This window comes from Gossypium raimondii, chromosome 8 (genome assembly GCF_025698545.1).
Source record: "Gossypium raimondii isolate GPD5lz chromosome 8, ASM2569854v1, whole genome shotgun sequence".
In the NCBI taxonomy this organism is placed as follows: Eukaryota; Viridiplantae; Streptophyta; class Magnoliopsida; order Malvales; family Malvaceae; genus Gossypium; species Gossypium raimondii.
In genome coordinates, this window is record NC_068572.1 from 59,365,286 (window position 1) to 59,380,017 (window position 14,732).

Genomic DNA, 14,732 nt, shown 5'->3' on the forward strand with positions numbered 1-14,732 from the left:
TATATGTTTTGTTATGTTTTAGCCATTTGTGTTGCCTTGCATTGTGGACATATTTTTGTTATGTAAATATGTAAATAGCCTTGGTATATGTGGTGTATGGTTGCCATGTGAATGCCTTATTTGTGAATTGGTATTTTGGGTGCCAAATGATTGAGATTGAGAAGTGGCATGCATGTTAAGATTTACTCACAATGACTCATATATGTTTGATCATATAGGTAGATTTTTGAGGCATAAATGGGCATGTTTTAAAGTGGCCAATTGATGTACCTATTAGTATCATGGTTATGTGTGGATATTACATGTTATAAGCTTGATATTAGTTGGCTTTGAATGTCTAATTATGCTATGGTTATATGCAAATTGTTATGTTTAAGTTGGTACCAATTTGGGTGAAAAATAAGGCTTGGAAAATAGCCTATTTTTGTCCACACGGGCAGAGACACGGGCGTGTGTCTCAGCCTTGTGTGACACACATCAGGTGACACGGCCGTATATCTTCTGATACTTCTATAGAAATCAAGTCAGTAGCTTCACACGGCCTAGCACAAGTCTTGGCACACGAGCGTGAGAGGCCATTTTGAAGGGTACACGGCTTGGCACACTGGCGTGTGGTCTGACCATGTGACCCAAGCCAGTAAGTTACACGGGTACGAACACGGGCTGGGACACGACCGTGTGTCCTCATTTCGAATGCCCACACGGGCGTGTGTCTCCTGCAAATTTGAAAATTTTCAATGTTTTACTAAAAATTCCTTGAGTACTCGGTTTAGTCCTGAACCATTTTTAATGTTTATTTTGGGCCTTGAGGGCTCGTATTAGGGATCATATGATTGTTTATGAATGGTTTTTGATTTGAATGTGAAATATACATGAAATGTTTGTTTGATTGAGTTATAAGTTCGGTAATGCTTCGTAACCCTGTTCCAACGCTGGATACGGGTTAGAGGTGTTACAAGCTTACTTATTGGGGATCCATGATGGGCTGCAGCCCTCGCCTTCATGGATCCCCCAATCTTGTCACTTGTATTTTATTTTAATAAGAATTTGGGTCACAACTTTAATAGTTTATGTTGACCTAAATTCCACCTCCCTTGCGATGCCTACCCTCGTAACCTCCGTCGGTTTTCCACACGGATCTCCACTTTTCATTCATACACAACAGGCCCTTCCGATAAATCAATGAGCTTAGGACGGTTAGAAACGCTATAGTTGATCATCCCACAAAGATAACAAATCAACGAGAGACACTTGTAACTGAAAGAAACATCAAAATGATTCCCACCTTGGTAATGCAAATTCTTCCTCCTCATCAACGGTTCCCGGACGTCTAAACAAACCCTTACATGTATAAAGTTGTTTCAAAAAATTTGCCAACCACTCGAATCATAATCGAGAAACTGCCACATCACATTCCCTAAACTCTTATCTAGATGAACCTGTATCCAAACATCCACAAAAGAGAACTTAACACCCTCTGGATTTTCCCTTTTGTGAAGTTGATGAACCAGAAGCAAGTAATTATTAAAAGGCCAAGGGCCTCCCAAAATCATCTTTCCATATCTACAACATGATAGAATTAAATCAAATAAATCTCACTATCCCCAATCAGTTTAATTGATGCACCCTGGAGTAGTCACCATAGCGTGAATAGATTTTGTTCCATAGCCCTGAAATTAACCACCCACTCCCTTAAAAACTTCCCAACAAGGCATAACTCGTAGTTGATATCATCCTTGAGCCCCTCCTCATTCCCAAGAACCAACTCGACATCTTTTTTCTCCTGTAGTGACAGGTTATGCAAGGTCGTATCCATACCAAATTGAAAAAACAAAAAATGACAACCAATAATCGAAAGTTTTAGAAAAACACTTGACAGAGCGACATGAAAACCCTTATACTAAGATAGGACAAACTTGCACTCACTGCCACAAAAGTAAAACATAAGGCAAGACCTTTTTAGGTAAACTATTTACGATTGGAATGGTAAAATTAAAATATTTTTCATATTATAGTTATATTTAATATGTTATATATTTATAAAAAAGTTTTATACATAAATTTTGTTGTATTACTAATTTATGTTACGTAATTTTTATATTTATTATCATATCAATATTTTTATTCATGTGATATTCTTATCATATAATTTTTATATTCAGAGAGCACAAGAGAATCTAAAGGAGGCATGCTAGAAAATTTAACCTTTCTAAAATGCTAAAAATTTACATGTTTTGGTAATTTAAATATAAATATAAAATTGGAAATTATACAACAAATTTGATATATCCCAAACATGTTTTGTCGGATGGGTAGGTGAAGTGGATCCAATTATTATACACATGGTTTGATGATGTCATCCACAAAAGCTTGATTTTTAATCCTTTTCCTTAATAAACTTCATGGCCAATTTTCTTTCCTTCTTTTTTTAATCATGTTCTTTTATTATACCTTTTGTGTATGTACTAAAAATATTATTTGTATTCGATATCAATAAAATTAAAAAATATATAAGAATGATAAATTAAAAATTTTAAAATATTTATTTAAAATTTACAAAAAAACTATTTTCACAACAAAATTACTTTAATCGCATATTTTCATTAAAAAAGTCAGTAGTAGGTGTACCAAATTTCAGCAAAAATAAAATTAGTATGAAAGCTTTATAAATTTAAAAACACAATTATGATTTTTAGATGTGATGCTTAATTTGAATTAAATCTCATAATTATTATAAAAATATTGTGTGTATATTAATTTTAAGTTGAAAATAGATTTATGATTATTTTTTAACAATTTTTATAATATAGTAATTCTCTTTATATAGATTTAAGTTTGAGGATTTACATTTTAATACAATACTTATAATTAAATATGATTACATTTTTACCTTTAAATAAAATGATAAAAAATTTGAGCGTAAGAAATTATATTCTCTTGCACGAACAACAATATCGATACCAATCAAATTAAAATTTTAAATCACTTATTTATCAAATTATATCATTCAACTTATATAGTTAATAAATTAAGCAATTTATGTTAATTTCATTAATTATTCTAATGAAAAGTTGACTCAAAATGAAGAAAAAAATTGATTCAAAATATATACGTGACTAGCATATGCATATTAAGACAACATTATCGTTGTTTGGTCCACAATTTTGTGGTTTTATTTTATGCACAGTTTCATGATTTTATTTTATTTTATATTTTCATGATTTTTATTTTATTCACTTTATTTTCTTTAAAAGTAGATGTGATTTTATTTTTATTTTTATTTTATCCACTCTATTTTGTTGTTTTATTATGTCCATAGTTTCATGGTTTTGTTTTGTCCATTTTTGTCAATATAAAGATGCTGCCAAATGATTTGGTCTAGATCTATTAAGAACCATTCTTGAAAAACTTTATCATAATAGATCATAGTGATAGTGATAGATTCGAGATGATAAAAAGAATGATAGGCCATCTGAAACTTAACCTTTTGTGCATCATTGATACGGTGGGTCTCTTGAGGCTTTTGACAATTTTTTTTGATTGATTGGTATCCATCGTTAGGTTGATTTGATTATGGCTAAACTAAATGCGAATTTCAGCAATTTGATTAAGTTGATTTTTTTAATTTGTTTTTGAATTATTCCAATGTTGCACTTACTATCAGTTTGTCCATCTCGTTTTTTTAGATTACTTTGTAGACATAGCATTTATGCATCAACTTGTAGTGATTTATTTATCGTTTGTATTATGTGTCATGTCATTATATTATTTTTGCTCATGATTTTTATTAATAATAGTATTTTCTTAATATATATATATATTATAGACATAAGAAGTATACATTTTCACATTAACTAATCTTAATTTTGATGGACATCCACCTAATAATAAAATATTTATAACACTTTGACCATTAAATTAAATTTAAAATATTCAAATTATAAAATTAAACCAAAAAAAAAACTAAATACTGGAATTTAAATATCTGATTTTGTTATTCTGATAGATAAAGTGATTTTATACAAACATAAAAATTCACATATTTTGTTACACTTTATGATTTTTCATTTGTAAACTTACAATGAACATGTTCAATTGATGAATAACTTTTTTCCATAAATATATATACATATATATTATTTATACTCGAAAATCAAAAGAATCAATTTAGGTTCTCAAAGATTTGTGACGAAGCAAGAAAAAAAATTCCTATACCACTGCCAATGCTAATGATCTATCGAAGCTACCGCGCAAGCCTCTCATCCTTGAGTTTCTCCTCTTCAACGGTGCTGTCTTTGTTTCGATTTCTTTTCCCGATTTTCCATTTCCGAATGGTACCGAAACTGGCAAAGTAGATCGAGGCATACCATCTTTTGTTGCAGCGCCATGGATTAGTATCCTGCTAATGCCAGCATACTGTAATGAATCTGCAATTTGCAGGGCGGTAACACCTTTTTTAGTCCTTGCTTCCACGTCTGCTCCTTTCTTTACCAACAATTCTACCACATCAGTATGGCCCGACTCAACAGCACAATGCAAAGCAGTGTATCCCTCTTCGTCTTTTAAGTCGATGTCAATTCCCTTATCGATCAGTGTCTTTACGGTATCGATTCTTCCTTTGAACGAGGCTCTATGTAAGGTTGTCCATCCATGTTGATCTCTTCCGTTGATTGCCGCACCGTTTTCGATCAGCCTTTGGATGGATCTCACTTCACCTTTTCGAGCAGCGAAACACAAGCTGTCACCAAGCTTGAGCGCGTCAAAAAGTCGTACGTGACCGTATTCGGCCGCAACATCATAGGCAGTTTTGCCTGTTTTGTTCCGAATATCTTTGTTTGCTCCCTTTTGAAGTAACAACTTCACGATTTGCTCGTCTCCTAATCCGGCCGCGATATGTAACGGTGTGTCACCCTCTTTCGTATTGCGAACATCTGGTTTCGAGCCATTGGCTAATAGTAGACGGATGCAATCTTTTCTTCTTTCCTCAACTGCTAGATGTAAGGTTGTGTTGCCATCCTTTGTAAGGGCATCAACATTAGCCCCTTTAAGAAAAAGAAGTCGGAGTACCTCGACATGGCCACCCACCGCCGCTCGGTGAATCGGACCCCAACTAGACGACTCGGACCGTTTTGTGCTAGCCTTATGTGCCAACAAAAGCTCAACAATCAATTCTTCACCACACCCTGCAGCGGCCTCAAGCGGGGTCGAACCTGACCGGCTACGAAGCTCAATATCGGGCTCGAATTCAAGCAGTAATTGAACAATATCAGGTCTGCTCTGAGCTATCGCAATATGGAGCAAGGTTTCTCCATGTTGATCAACTGAATTGGCTGGATTCCACGCCGGGTCACTCCGGTCCAGTACTTCTCTTTCATCGTCCATGGAACCATCCATAACAAGTTGAGCCAAAACAGGTGAACCAACAAACATGATCTTGATACCACTATCAACAAACACTTGTTTCTTCTTCGTCGTAAACCAATCATTCGGAACGGCATCGAAACTCGACATCGAACCCTTGATCGTAGCTCCCGGAACCACCATGCTATGCAAGAGGAAAGAATCATCACTGCAAGGGAACGAATCTGGAAGAAACGAACCGGGAGGGAGATGATACACAATCTCCACAGTTACCGTCCCGAGTGGTGCTACAATTCCCGTTAGCGGCTTCACCGTGTACCGGTCCTTATTCCTCGGTTGGAACCGAAATGCGACCGGCATCGTGTACATAACGTTGCGAAGCGTGAGCTGGCCGGAACATTTCTGGCCTGGTTCAACCCGGATAACAACAAGGTTAGATGGCTCTAAAGAAATAAGCCTATCCATATCTTCGCTTGCAAGCTAAGGTAGATTAAACTGTTCTTTCCTCGTTCAATTTTGATACATGGAAATCAAATTAAATCAGTTTTTCTTGGTGGGTTTTTAGAGAAAATCAAGACCCAAAGATCATAAACCAAATGAAAGTAAGAGAAAAATGGAGAAAAAAAAAGTGAAGTGAAGAAGAAAGGTGTGTCCTAGTATTTAAAAGGAGAGTGAAAAGACAGGACCGGGTTTAAACGAGAGATTGCCAAATGGCGGTGTTAAAAACAATGGGAAGTAATTCCTATAAGTTAAAGCTCCGGCATGTCATTTTCAGTTCAGCTATAAGGTAAAATTTACTATTAAGTCCTTCTATTATACATAAGTTGCATAGTTAGTCCGTGTACTTTTTGAAATTTAAAATTTTAATCCCAAATAAATAACCTGTAAATTCATTAGGTTCAATTCTATTATTTCCAAAATCTTATATAACAAGCATATTAGCACAAAACAACAAACTATGTCATTTTAGTTAATATACTTAACAACTAACGTTTGATCAAGATTAAAAATTCAAATTTTAAAAATATAGGAACTAAATCGCAACTTATGCATAATACATAACTGATTGCAGAATTTGGTCTAATGGATTTAAGTTTTAACTACTACATTTAGATTAAAATTGAAATTCCAAATTCAAAAATATAAGTCTTGAATCCAAAACTTATACATAACACGAAACTAATAACACAATTTGGCCTCCTTTGGTAAATATTTTCAATAGGTCCAAGATGATTTTTTTTCCTAAAAGAATCATAATTTGATTTGGATTATTTAGAGCCACTAAACATTAATTAACATTTCCATACAATTAATTACAAGGAACAAGCTAGCATTGTTAGAATAAAGTATGCTTTTAAGCATCATTTTAAATTATATTAGACAGAAGGAACCATCATAGGGAGTATGTTTCCAAAGTTACTTTTAATTTGTGAAACCTTCCAAATGTCTTTAATAATAAGTTAAAAGGCTTCCTTTCATGTATTTTGTATTCTTTTAGTATTAGTTTTTAAGCATTATTGTATGCATGTATGAAATAAAAACAGAAGAGAGAGGACGAGGAGTTTTACCTTCACGAAGCGCCGCCGGACCTCGCTCACTTCGTCGGCATCGAAGTTGGAGAGGGGTTGCTCTTGCGGCGGAGGGAAAGGCTGCTTAGGCCTCTGATCTTGTGTGAAAAGTGGGAAAACCCTGCTGATTAGGGTATTTTTGTTCGCTAAGAAACGACGTCGTTTGAAGCCTATGGCAGTGGCCTCAAGACGACGTCGTGCAAGGCCTGTACCCGCATGACCCGACCCGACCGCTATCAGATCCGCGTGTTTTGGGTCCACTGGGTTTTTTGCAGCCTTAGTCCCTCGGGCTTTCAGGGATTGGCAATTAAGTTTATATTATTCCTGATTTTGGCCCTGAAATTTTATTTTGACATCATTTTAGCCTCGCGTGAAGTGCCGCGTTTTGAGGGACGGGAATATTTCCCTTTTAGTCCCCCTATTATTCGCGTATCACGTTTCAGCCCCCACATTTTGATTCATTTCCATTTGTTACCTCTAAATCTGCTTTCAGTTCAAATTCAACCCTTGTTAAGTTGTTTGTTTTTATTTTTTTTAAATATTCGTTATCCCATTATTATTAAATCTAATATTATTTTTAATATTTATACCTCATATTACTTTAAAGTTATTATAGGTAAGATTTATCTTATGACATTATTATGTACTATGTTTTAAATTTACTACATATTATTATTTTTAATCTATCATGCGTTACTTTTAGGTTCATCATATATCATGTATTCATAGTTTTGCAAAGTTATTGTGCATTATTATTCTAAAATTATTATGTGTTATTACTTAAAGGTTATACTATATTATTATTTTTATTTTATACATTATCATATACATTATTGTTTATATTAAATCTTTCATTTCATATATATTATCTATTTAATTAAACCAATATGTATTATCTTGTAAATTACTTCTTCTTATGCAACATTCGATCTAAAATGCATATGTATATTGTTTCTTTTCAATTCTTTTTATACATTTCGAGTTTTCATTTATTTCATTTGTTTCAAGTCCTTTTATATATTATTTATAATTTTATGCATTGATGATATCAAATGTGGTATCTTTTATGCTATTCTTTTATCTTATGTGGTGTTTCTTTGACTAACTTTCAATTCATTTTTTATGGTTATTAACATTTGTATAATATGTGATATGAAATCAGGGTATTCATGTGTCTTGTATTGCTCACTCGTACTTATTGATTGTTTGTCGTTCGTTAGTATACGTTAGCTTGCGAATTATCACCTTGTGGTCTAATCTATCGTTCATTTCCATTTTATTTCATTTTAAGGATTGTATTTGGCTTAAATATTTCAAAATAGTCATGTAAGGGCCAAACATCATCATCATTATTATTATTCAATACAATGCGTATTTCTACCCAAAATCCCTCCCCAAATTTTAAATCGAAAGGAAAGCATGTTTAAATGCACTCAAACTCATGTTCTCGTTGTTGCATAGCAACTACGCCAATTGAGCTAAAACTTTCATAAAAATGCTCAAACTTTTCAAAATGATCAAATAAGAGCTAAAGTAATATTCGATTCGACTATCATGTTTTTTTATTTTAAACACATCAACATTCATCTAAGTTTTACTATAAACAAAATTGAAATACGTAAAAAAAAATCCTTATTTAAATACTTTTGTGAATGTTTGGTTGTTAAATAAATAATTATAAAGATTTAAGGGAGCAAATATTAAGCTATAAATTGCAACTCTCTTGGGTTCATATATTTGATGCTATCTGCAAAGTAATAGAAGAGTACCTATTAATTGCATTTAATTATATTTATAATATTATAATATTGCATTTGTCTTTGTAAGAAGTTCATCACATTGTCATTCAACTAATTCCGGCCGTATCTAGTTTGATCCATGAAATCTGTTTGAATTTGAGGGAGCAAGTCTCTTTTTAGATGTAATTACGAAAATAAAAAATAAAATTTGGCTTTCAATCGGGACCCATCGCCGTCCAATTCCGGTATACAATGCTAGTACAATCTATATGCAAAGACCCATCGGCGTCCAATTGCTTTGTCTTTGCATGCAAACAACATTCTTGTGAACAATGAATGCAATTGGGAACTTTGAAAATTCTCATCAAATCCATCCCATTCCGTCTTTTATTTATATTCAACTATAAAATTAATATTAATATAAAATGGGTTTTTATATTTTAATGTATTTTAAGAAACTTGAAAATTACAACAAATATTACAAATTAATCCATGGTTTATATTCTTCGATGTCTACAATGTTTGGTTTTTTAAGTACAATCAAACATATATATATTGCAAAAAACGTTGAATGGACATTAAATTATATTATATTATATTTAAGTATCTTCAGCTTTTAATACTCATGAAATGCCATACGAAATACAACAAAAATAAGATATTTATTCTACAATTTTACATTCCAATATATATAAAACATAATTGGATGAATGACGTAGTAAGAAAAATCTATATGTACTTTATATATATTTGGTCAAATTTCCTTTTAAACCATAACAAAATAGCATATTTTAGCATAAAAATATTATGGATAAACACATGTTTGATTTTCTTTAATAAAAAAATATTGCTTTCACGAATTAAAAAAAATTGATTTTTTTCCTTAAACAATAACAAATTAAGTTCTTATTGCTAAACCTAATATATATTTTATCTCCTATATAGCTCAGAATATTATTTGTTTTCCTATTTTTTATCTCCTATATAGCTCAGAATATTATTTGTTTTCCTATTTTCGTTAGTCAAAATAATTGTTAACATTAACTATGTGATTAATGAATGATTAAGTAAAAGGAACATTTATATATGTTTTTTCTTGCATGACAAACTTATGTATAAAAAAATCGCATTGTGTATTTAAGAAAAAAACAAATTCTATGCAATCAATTTAATAAAATATGATTACTATTTATAGCTATAAGGTTCCATATATACAATATGTATTTAGATTTAACACTTATTTATACGATGTGTATTTGCCTATATGATGACATACAAACCTACATCGTGTGATCTCATAAATGGGTGTAAGTGCCTTACACGTGAATTTAAAGTGCAAACCGTGTATAACCCAGCCCGAATCCAACCAGGTAACTAGTCAATAATAATGAATATCAGCTGTAGTAATCTTACATTTTGTCAACTCTTTATCAAGGGGTAGCTAAATAAATCATGGTTAAATAGCATGCAACTAAACCATGGTTAAATAGAAACCACAAGACAGGATATATTTTATCATACTTGTTAGATAATATGAAGTTACAAGTAAACCATGGTTAAATAGAAATCAAATAAATAAATTAAAATAATAATTACAAAGTTCCATTGTATATCTCTCTTTTTTTCTTTCTTTTTTTATCAAACATGTTAATAATGAAAAACCATAAAATGTGCAACCCACCAATGTATTTGTCTTTCAATACTTTTCCTGGATCTTGCCTATTTTTTTATGATCTTAAATTTGCAACCCCCAAAAACATAAAATAAAAATAAAAATTTCCAATGACATATATCTTACTGTTATGAACGAGTCAACTCAGGAAACCATTTGCATCTTCACCCCCACCATCTTTATTGCCTTCCAAGTGAAGTTTCATAAACATTTCATAACCCCATCATATATATATGTATGTATCACCTGATTGCTCCAAGCAAGTTGGCACCATCAAGCTTAGCACCTTCCAAATGCTGATGAAAAGAGACAAAATGCAAACAAAACTTACATAATGAATTCCAGAATGATGTCTGGAAGTGTATAGCATATGTGAAAAATACTTTCGTTGGTACAAAAATTTGTGTACTGTAGAACTGATTTACTTACCGTATCACGAAGATTAACATGTCGTAAATAAGCCCTTTGGAGGTTCGCACTCTTCAGGTTGGCATTACTTAATTTTGCACCCTGAGAAACATGTACTCACAACAGATTGTCAATAGAACTGGAGTTGGAGAAGAAATAAAAGAACGTAAGGTCACAACCATCATTTGAGTTCTCATATCAATTATCAAGCTTGATCAAGTTAGCAGGATAAGTTAATGAATAATGAAAGAACCGGCATATCGAATTATAAGTACATGCATTAACTAAATCCCGGTAATTTCCGTTCTTTTACCTTCAGATTGGCTCCTTCAAGATTAGCTCCCTCTAAGTTGGCATCAGTAAGATCAGCATTCTAAATATAGCATATGCCACGAGAAAACCACAATCAGTCGAGAAATAAATGACAAGCATAGTAAAAGAAAAAAAAATTACAGAAATTCTTCTATTCTTTGACATTAATGAATTAATAGTTTCGCTCGAACCGAGCTCATTTGTATGATCAGATTCACAATAATCAAATACGTTACGTAATTCTTACTCAATAAGAATTAACAGCTGCACATTAGCATAAAAAGGATACAATTATAGCTCAACCCTATGTTCTATGCTACTTAGAATTGGAATGAGTGTTACATACAGGTATGTTCAAAATTTTCCATGTCTTTTCATGTATTGGGAATGCACATGAAGTCATATCTCCATACACATCCGAAAAAATTTGTCAAACATGGGTGTCATGGGTATTTCAAGAAAAATAATGGGTCAGCGCAATATAACCTATGTTACAAGACTTTTCATTTTCCCTAAAGTACTTGTGTCCAACACTGGTGTTCGACAAAGATTTGGACTTAGACATGACAAATATATTAAAAAACTTAGAAAAAAATTGAACAAGGTTAACGAATTTATAGTAAGCTAAGGTCTTGCAGTATTTGCACATTTTATTCAATTTAATGATAACCTGCAAGTGTGCAGACCGGAGATTAGCCCCGCAAAAGCTACAACCTATCAAGCAAGCATCTGCAACATTGGAATTCATGAAGACATATCAACATTTCAAACCATAACAGCAAGCAGTAGCATTTTGTAAGAAATTTACTAACTGTAAAAAGCAGGTATATTTACCTTGAAGATTTGCACTTTGAAGATTGGCACCAGCTAGTAAAGCCCCACGAAGATTTGCACCAGTAAATTCACACCTTCCCTAGGCAAAAGTAAAACCATTGAGAACACAGTTCACAAGAAAATGCAGACTGTGAAACAAGCCAAGTATCTTACTCACGCAAAGTTGCATTGTGAAAGATGGAGCCCTCGGCATCCACATCCTGTAACAAGAATGGAGATGATAAATGTAATCCATCAATCAGGTGCACTCTTAAGTTTGAATGTAATCCAAGTGAGGCTAAATGTAATTAGGACTTACCCGAAATTTTGCACAATGAAGATTTGCCCGTGAAAAGAACACATTTTTAAGACATGCAAAGCTGAAATCCACAAATGAAAGATCCTGCAGAATAAAAGTATAAAAGAAAACAATGAAAAGAAGTGCAAAATCTAGCAGCATTTGTCGGTTTCACTTCCTGACAGGATTCTGCTCTGTAGAAAACCAAGAATTTTAACAAGAAAACTTGGGATCAGAAACTATTACCAACTTAGAGAGATCAAGACCAGAAAGATCAATTCCTCGAAATCTAACTCTTTCAGATTGTATGCACTTGATGATATCAGTACGTGTCAATTCCGCACAAGAGTCTTCATCATCCTTCCTCTTATTAAGAATAGAATTGATTCCTTCTATCAGTCCCTGACATTATATACACAAAATAACATTATGGAACAAAATGTCGACAGGAGTTACATTCTATTCTGTCCGAAACAAGCATCATCCTTAAACAACATGAAGACGCAAACAACAAGGGTAAGAAGCCAGATGAGTAATGTTTCACATGGTCATTCCTGAAAACAAGGATAAATGATCACAAGAATAGACAAGCACCATATATAATATATTGTCGTGTATGTATTTTGCTTTGCTGAAAAATGTTGCAACTAACAAATTAATACTTAGAAAGAAAAGGAACATAGAATATAATGCTATGATGTTCATTAAAGCGACTCGTGAAGCATATCTTTCTTTTCCATTTTTCATTTTTTTATTATGATCCACATACTAACATAACAAAATAAGCAATGACAAATTAATAGTAATATCGAATCAGTGCATAGGCCAACCCACATCCAAAACCACAGATCCCTTGAGCATGCCTAAAGGCAGTAAAATAAATTGTAGAATCTCAAAGCACTATAATGCTTGACCAGGTAACTTAAATAGCTTCTAGGAAATGGCATTAAGTGACTTGAATTTGGCAAGAAAAAGTAATGAAATTTCATACAAAAGTAGAAGTAGAAGTAGATAGTAGAAGCAGCAATATGAGTATGGCTTACAAGTAACTGGTAATATTCTGCCTCTCGTATGAGCTCTGAATAATCAGAATCTGTCAATGTAGGAACAACACCATCCCTTAACCAGTTTAGAATATGCCGGAACTGCTTACCATCCCTATCAACAAAGACATATCCCTGCAAGAATATCAAGAAATATGACTATCTGTAAAAAATGTTTCTTCACATCGAGAACTCCAATATGAATTATATCAGAAATGAATTTTAATTTCTCTATCAAAACAAAAAACTCTCCAGTACCAACTTTGCTATCTAGCACCTGTATGTTGTACAATCACCTGAAATAATACCTAAGATGTAGCCCATCAAAATCTACAATTACTGCATCAACATCTGTGGTCAAAGCCTTTTGGTAAGTGAAAAGGATGACAAGACTTCGATAAAAATCACAATGTTTATTTGAGTTTCAAGCATATGCTCTAGATATATAAACTTCAAAGGTAATAGTTCTGATATGAACTGTGATAAATTGAACATCGACAAACCCTTCATCTAAACAACATGAAGGTGAAAATCAAATCCTTCCCATAAGCAAAAATATTTATTTGGAAAGTAGAAAAACTACATTGCACCAAACAAATGGATTGCATCATTAACTCCCCATAATAAGAAACAAAAATCAAACTAAGAAAGCCAAACATCATTAAAATTACATCTTCTTACATTCTTAAACGCGAGGAAATTAAAATTACATCTTCTTACATTCTTAAAGGCGAGGAAAATTGTCCCATAACAAATAGAAAATTCTAAACTTCATATTTGGAACCAGAATTACAACAAATCCAAAGATTCACCACTTAAGCATACAAAGGAAAATGCAAAATATTAAACCCATAAGGATACATAGCATCAAAAAAGGAAAGTATTCAAACATGGAAAAAAAAATGCATATATACCTTCTCAGCATCCTGACATACTGTATGTCGACCACTAAACATAGCAGCCAACATGGAATCAGGCTCACGACAGGTCAATGTATCAATAGTAGTACAAAATTTCTTCCCACCTGCCCACAAATTATTTTTGTTAAATAAAAGGAATTAACTTTTAATGTCAACAAAAAGTGACACTCAGAAAGGAAAAGCAGCAAGTTCACATATGCATACATAACTTAGGTCAGTTTTCTCAGCAACCAAACAGGAAAACAACAAGGTTAGTGAAACACCCAATTCAGCAAAATCAATCAAAGTGTTTGAATTAGGTCAATATCCGAGTTAAAAATCCAATAGAAAAAATGGGTTTCTCTTACATAATGAATCCATGAAACAAAAATTCTAACTTTAACTGACAGAATTGAAATGAATTAGATAGAGAGATGGTAGGAAGCGTGAGAGAGTTACCGATGTTGAGTCGAATAAGGGAAGACAAATCGGAATGTCTCATCATTAGGGACTGAAGAAGGTTAAGAGGCAAAAAAGAGTTTAACGAGTGAGGTTTAGCTTTAGCAAAGCAACATGGTTTTGAAATTTATAGAAAGGCTGATCGAATCGGTTTAAAAAA

At 32.7% G+C, this 14,732-nt stretch overlaps 2 protein-coding genes across 2 annotated transcripts; both read right to left on the reverse strand.

Annotated features, from left to right (window-relative positions):
* Window positions 1–4,101: 4,101 nt before the first annotated feature.
* LOC105793724 (protein VAPYRIN) lies at window positions 4,102–5,936 on the reverse strand. Its single transcript, XM_052620315.1, has one exon. The coding sequence runs from the start codon at window positions 5,824–5,826 to the stop codon at window positions 4,210–4,212; it is 1,617 nt and encodes a 538-aa protein (XP_052476275.1). The 5' UTR covers window positions 5,827–5,936; the 3' UTR covers window positions 4,102–4,209.
* A 4,288-nt stretch (window positions 5,937–10,224) lies between these two features.
* LOC105792634 (FH protein interacting protein FIP2) lies at window positions 10,225–14,732 on the reverse strand. The gene is made up of 11 exons (XM_012621294.2): window positions 14,573–14,732; window positions 14,129–14,238; window positions 13,215–13,349; window positions 12,418–12,573; window positions 12,193–12,276; window positions 12,048–12,094; window positions 11,895–11,968; window positions 11,731–11,789; window positions 11,062–11,121; window positions 10,770–10,850; window positions 10,225–10,636 (listed from the first exon to the last, which is right to left on the reverse strand). Exons 1-11 carry the CDS (start codon window positions 14,616–14,618, stop codon window positions 10,583–10,585), a joined length of 906 nt encoding a protein of 301 aa, XP_012476748.1. The 5' UTR covers window positions 14,619–14,732; the 3' UTR covers window positions 10,225–10,582.

Excerpts from the sequence above, each read along its gene's own strand:
- LOC105793724 (XM_052620315.1), bottom strand. The coding sequence starts at position 5,826 with ATGGATAGGCTTATTTCTTTAGAGCCATCTAACCTTGTTGTTATCCGG.
- LOC105792634 (XM_012621294.2), bottom strand. The coding sequence starts at position 14,618 with ATGATGAGACATTCCGATTTGTCTTCCCTTATTCGACTCAACATCG. Across the intron at positions 11,969-12,047 it reads CACAATGCAACTTTGCGTGA|GTGTGAATTTACTGGTGCAA; the intron begins GTAAGATACTTG and ends TGCCTAGGGAAG. Across the intron at positions 10,851-11,061 it reads TTGAAGGAGCCAATCTGAAG|GGTGCAAAATTAAGTAATGC; the intron begins GTAAAAGAACGG and ends CATGTTTCTCAG.